Below are 6,515 nucleotides of genomic sequence, written 5' to 3'. Positions count from 1 at the left end.
TAATAGTCAGTGTACCCATTGCACTCCTTACCGCTAAATCCTTGATGAATGGGTTGGGTGCATCAGTAGTCGACGGATGGCCACCGTCCAGGCAAAGTATAAAGAGTTATGGACCCCGGCACTCCAAAGTAGAAAAACTTCTTTTATTGACGCATCATGCAACAATACACTTATTGCAACGTTTCGGGGTCACACAGGATCCCCTTCATCAGGCAGAACTTGTTCTGCCTGATGAAGGGGATCCTGTGTGACCCCGAAACGTTGCAATAAGTGTATTGTTGCATGATGCGTCAATAAAAGAAGTTTTTCTACTTTGGAGTGCCGGTGTCCATAACTCTTTATACTTTGCCTGGACGGTGGCCATCCGTCTACTACTGATGCACCCAACCCATTCATCAAGGATTTAGCGGTAAGGAGTGCAATGGGTACACTGACTACTATCCCAGCATGCACCACTGGCTGAGAGAGAAACTCAGTCATTGGCTGCTGTACTGTACATACATTACAGTGCCTCTCATTGGCTGTCCCACAATATGACAGAGTCACACTCCACCCAGGGGGTACAGGCAATGCCAGACAGCTGGAATTAACCATATAATTGCCACTACAAATCACTAAATGTCTAGTAGCCACATCACTGAATGTGATGAGGGCTACAGCAGGATGACCAGGGATTATTTTCCATGAAAAAAAGAAGACTTAAAAATATTGCAAATGACTTCTGAAACGTCATTACCATGTTAAATCTTATATGAGATTTCATGATTGGGTCTACATTACTTATACTTTACATCCTTTCACCTTCTACCCATCACAGAGTAGCTACTGCAAGACTGATTGTAACTATCATCTGGTGTTGGGCTGTGAAGACACTTTTGGATAAGGCTGAATTGCAAAATGAACCCACAACTTGAAATGGATTCAGTGCGGTTTGTGTATAGTTCAACTCCTATCAATTCGCATTTTTCCACTTGGGAAGAAATACAACTATCTTGTACTTCTCGGTATGGGTAGCAGATGACTCCAATCCCCTTATTGTAACAGGACAGCTCTAGTGCTTGGTGATTGTCCCCTGTCCCCTGGGGGTGGGGAGAGAGTCATCAGACACGTGTAAGCTCCCAGTCATGAAAGCTGTTTTTGGCAATAAACATGAATAGCAGTCATGTGATTGATTGATTGATTTATTGATTGATTTATACAAGTATCTGGATTGTGCTGATACAGATTCTACTGTTGTTACAATGATGACACAAGCGGCACCATCTTAAAACCCTTGCACAGACAGAACTGTCTTCAGGCTGCCGGCACAGATGGCGCTATCTTCATCACCGTCTTCTTAAAGGAGTAGTAGTATCCTTTAGCAGTTTTCCAGACCAGACCAGTAGCATACTCCGTGGTGACATGATATTTCCCATTTAGGTTGGAGCTGTAGCAATCGCTGTACCAGAATGCACCATAGCAACTCTGTGCACAATTGCTGCTCCATATATCTCTGTCATAGTCATAGGTGGAAAATTTCATACCAACGTGCTCGGCCAGGGAATCTCCTGCAGACAGAAAGGCAACCTTATAAAAAAACACATTTAAAGGGGTGGAGTGATCCTGTCTCAAACCGAGTCAATTCCAGGTGATCATGTGATTAAAAAATGTGTAAACTTCTCTTTGGTGCAAATTGAGAGTCACGATGGTCATCAGATGTAGAGATACAGGCAAGTCTATTGAATGGTTTTCTGAGGCTTATCTATGTGTGGCAGCCCAATGCCCTGTATAGTGGAGGCCAACACACAACCCACATACCTTACATTGTGGTGCGCTGAGTTGTAAAACCATCCATGTGCATTTTCCTGTCCGTTACATAAAACTTGTTAATGTACAATGTAACCAGGGGTGTAACCAGAAATCACAGGGCCCCATAGCAAAATTGTGTATGGGGCCCCCTCAAACCGCCCTCCTACCAACAAAAAAACCTACTCACTGCTGCAGACCCCACCCTAGACCACGCACAGCCCACCGGGGACCCTGCAGAGCCCACCTGACACCCTGCAGAGCCAACCTGAAACTCTGCAGAGCCCACCTGAAACCCCAATGAGCCAACCTGAGATCTCCACACAGCCCACCACAGTGCCCACCTGAGACCCCGCACAAACGAGAAACCCTGCACAGCCCACCTGAGAGTGATCCTGCAGAACCCACCATAGACTTTCTATGGTGGGCTCTGCAGGGTCTCAGGTGGGCTGGTCTGGGTCCCTTTTCCTGCACTCCTCTTACTTGTGGGCCTGCCTCCCTGGAAGGAGTGGTTTGGGATTAGGACCTCCGTCAGGTTTTAATGCTATTCGTGGCTCGATTAGAGACACTTCCCCTCCCTAATTATCTTGGTGACAATGGTTTTACCAGACAGGAAGTGAGGGGAAATCTGCACCAGGAACACAAAAATAAGAAGCTGTCAGGGACTCTAGCCCTCACTCTACTACAAACTAATATAATAATAATAATAACTAATAGATATTATAGCTTGTGCCCATACTGTGGTGCCTTCTCCTCTATTTGCCATGTCTGAGACGGCTGGTCAGCGGGACAAAAAGGTAAAAGAAACCCCCCAATGACACACAGAGAATAACACATATTTTTTTAATACAGTGAGAAGGTTTAGAATGTCTGTGGGGCTCGATGTCTGTCCTGGAGGCAATACTTCAATTTCATTCAAAAAGAAACAGAGACAGTAATAAACCCATGACAGAGTGTCTAATTGTATATCTGATGATGTAAAAAGAACACTCTCCATGTAGCCTGGTAGATGGTGCATCTCAATAATGGTTGAGCCTCATGTGAGGAAACGGTAACAATGTACAATGTGAACATAATAAAGATATTTTCCATACCGATAGGTTTGTCCGGATCACCCTCTGTAAGTTTCCGTTAAACTTGTGTTTTGCAACTTACACGAGACTGTACGAGTCAGATGGTATGTCGGGATGTGTCCGGGCTTTCGGTCTGGACAGTTGCTGTGCTAAAACACACGTTATATATACAGTGCGATCCGGTATGTCTCAATAGGACTTTGGTTGGGTCACCACACCCCAAGAAAATGCATCCTTTCCCTGTGACTTCCCTGTTCCATGTCCTGTTTACTCTGATGTGCACATGAAAGGACAATTGCAGACCCCACCCTAGACCACGCACAGCCCACCGGGGACCCTGCAGAGCCCACCTGACACCCTGCAGAGCCAACCTGAAACTCTGCAGAGCCCACCTGAAACCCCAATGAGCCAACCTGAGATCTCCACACAGCCCACCACAGTGCCCACCTGAGACCCCGCACAAACGAGAAACCCTGCACAGCCCACCTGAGAGTGATCCTGCAGAACCCACCATAGACTTTCTATGGTGGGCTCTGCAGGGTCTCAGGTGGGCTGGTCTGGGTCCCTTTTCCTGCACTCCTCTTACTTGTGGGCCTGCCTCCCTGGAAGGAGTGGTTTGGGATTAGGACCTCCGTCAGGTTTTAATGCTATTCGTGGCTCGATTAGAGACACTTCCCCTCCCTAATTATCTTGGTGACAATGGTTTTACCAGACAGGAAGTGAGGGGAAATCTGCACCAGGAACACAAAAATAAGAAGCTGTCAGGGACTCTAGCCCTCACTCTACTACAAACTAATATAATAATAATAATAACTAATAGATATTATAGCTTGTGCCCATACTGTGGTGCCTTCTCCTCTATTTGCCATGTCTGAGACGGCTGGTCAGCGGGACAAAAAGGTAAAAGAAACCCCCCAATGACACACAGAGAATAACACATATTTTTTTAATACAGTGAGAAGGTTTAGAATGTCTGTGGGGCTCGATGTCTGTCCTGGAGGCAATACTTCAATTTCATTCAAAAAGAAACAGAGACAGTAATAAACCCATGACAGAGTGTCTAATTGTATATCTGATGATGTAAAAAGAACACTCTCCATGTAGCCTGGTAGATGGTGCATCTCAATAATGGTTGAGCCTCATGTGAGGAAACGGTAACAATGTACAATGTGAACATAATAAAGATATTTTCCATACCGATAGGTTTGTCCGGATCACCCTCTGTAAGTTTCCGTTAAACTTGTGTTTTGCAACTTACACGAGACTGTACGAGTCAGATGGTATGTCGGGATGTGTCCGGGCTTTCGGTCTGGACAGTTGCTGTGCTAAAACACACGTTATATATACAGTGCGATCCGGTATGTCTCAATAGGACTTTGGTTGGGTCACCACACCCCAAGAAAATGCATCCTTTCCCTGTGACTTCCCTGTTCCATGTCCTGTTTACTCTGATGTGCACATGAAAGGACAAAAATCAGAATTACAATTAATAAAAATTTAAAAAAATGTAATTTATTGATCAACAATGGAATTCCGCATGCCAACCAGCCCACAGAGAAGAACCAGAATGCAAGGAACATCATACAAATTGCCGGCCCAATGGTATCTCACTCCCAGTAAGCTACATAGACTATGTCCTTCTGCTTCAGCTTTGTGATGGAAATGCTCCAATGAGAAATAATCTACCTTCTACATCTGGTGGGAATGTGACAGAAATTAATCCTTTTTGGGATTCATTCGCAGAAACATTGGCCAACATTTCAGGCAATACTATTACACTAATCCCATAACTTTGTCTCCTACATTTAAGAGACCAACTCACTGAAATATAAGAATATCTCCTACTCAGCTGCAAATAAATTCCACAAAGGTCTTCATCTGCTTCCACTGGAAATCCTAGCCCTCACCCTACTGGACAGGGTCAGCCAAACCAACTCTTTTTTGTAAGATGAAAGAGGAAAGAACCATTGCCTCAGACACAATCACAAACTTTCTGTCCACCTGGTCGGCTTGGGCTCTCTTCTGTGTTCAAATACAAATCACTCATAGGATGCTGCTGATGTCCTTACTATCATCCTCACCTCCCTCCATTACTGCTATCTCCCACCGCAGACCCCACACATTATCCTCTATGTTCCAATGAGCAACATGCTTAGGAACCCACCCAAGACACGTCCTCCATCTACCTAAATTCCCTGTGATTGGATAAATATATTAATGTCTTCTCCACTGCAGCTGCCTTCTGTTCTGTACCAGGTAAAACGCCACAAAGTAATGTTCATCAGAAGGCCATGTGACAGGGTGACAACACAGGAACAAAGCATTGTCACCCTATAACAGGAAGTGTCTAAACAAGGACCCTTAAGGCAGTGTAGCGTTCACCCCCGAAGGAGCCGCTGAATGCCCGGTTCATATCTAGTTTGTCTAGGGTATGTTCTTCAGCTACCCACCCATTAGCATCCACCCCCCTTCTTTTGGTGCCCATAAACTGATGTCCACTCCAGTAGTAAAATGCTGAATAACCTTTTATTAAACATCTTCACTGGGAAGAGAGGTTATGGGGGTTCTAAGTGTCCAGGGGTAACCAACAGGCACTCCAGACTCACCAGACTTTGTATATATATATCAGTGTAGATCCACTTGGGAGACAGTGGACAGCGACTGATGTAGCAGCTAGACAGGAGGGATTCAGATCCTCAAGCAGGAAAGACACCGAACATACTCCTGAAGTCCTCTCAGTTCCAGGGTACTTCAAGAGCCTGCATTGGTCCCGGTTCTCTTCCTCTATCAGCATCACATGCCTCCTCCATGTTGAGGCCTCATGTACACCTTTCACTCACACCAGCCCATGCCCACTCCCAGGCCTTAGGCTTAGCCTGGGGGGCAGGCTGAACAGCACCCAGCCCTATTCAATGGCTGGTCCCGGCTAGTCTGAGCACATGGCAAATCCCACCAATATATGTACCCTATCCCAGCATGCACCACTGGCTGAGAGAGAAACTCAATCATTGGCTACTGTACTGTACATACACTACAGTGCCTCTCATTGGCTGTCCCACAATATGACAGAGTCACACTCCACCCAGGGGGTACAGGCAATGCCAGACAGCTGGAATTAACTATTTCATTGCCATTACAAAACACTAAATGTTTAGTAGCCACATCACTGAAGGTGATGAGGGCTACAGCAGGATGACCAGGGATTATTTTCAATGAAAAAAAGACTTAAAAATATTGCAAATGACTTATAAAATGTCATTAACATGTTAAATCTTATATGAGATTTCATGATTGGGTCTACATTACTTATACTTTACATCCTTTCACCTTCTACCCATCACAGAGTAGCTACTGCAAGACTGATTGTAACTATCATCTGGTGTTGGGCTGTGAAGACACTTTTGGATAAGGCTGAATTGCAAAATGAACCCACAACTTGAAATGGATTCAGTGCGGTTTGTGAATAGTTCAACTCCTATCAATTCGCATTTTTCCACTTGGGAAGAAATACAACTATCTTGTACTTCTCGGTATGGGTAGCAGATGACTCCAATCCCCTTATTGTAACAGGACAGCTCTGGTGCTTGGTGATTGTCCCCTGTCCCCTGGGGGTGGGGAGAGAGTCATCAGACACGTGTAAGCTCCAAGTCATGAAAG

At 45.1% G+C, this 6,515-nt stretch overlaps 2 protein-coding genes across 2 annotated transcripts in view; both read right to left on the bottom strand.

The window, feature by feature from the left end:
- LOC108800667 (microfibril-associated glycoprotein 4-like) overlaps positions 1-4,949 on the bottom strand; it is a 14,354-nt gene extending 9,405 nt beyond the window's left edge. The window contains exons 1-2 of the mRNA XM_018572660.1: positions 4,940-4,949; positions 1,330-1,547 (exon numbers count right to left, since the gene is read on the bottom strand). Of these exons, the coding sequence (XP_018428162.1) occupies positions 1,330-1,547; positions 4,940-4,949 (228 nt within the window). The remainder of the gene's footprint in view (positions 1-1,329; positions 1,548-4,939) is intronic.
- LOC108800673 (microfibril-associated glycoprotein 4-like) overlaps positions 1-6,515 on the bottom strand; it is a 68,213-nt gene that overhangs the window by 39,419 nt on the left and 22,279 nt on the right. The window lies entirely within an intron of this gene.

Source organism: Nanorana parkeri, unplaced genomic scaffold (assembly GCF_000935625.1).
Source record: "Nanorana parkeri isolate BGI_ZX_2015 unplaced genomic scaffold, ASM93562v1 scaffold2095, whole genome shotgun sequence".
Taxonomy (NCBI): Eukaryota; Metazoa; Chordata; class Amphibia; order Anura; family Dicroglossidae; genus Nanorana; species Nanorana parkeri.
The sequence above is the reverse complement of the archived record's forward strand: the minus strand, read 5'-3'. Positions and strand labels throughout refer to the sequence as shown.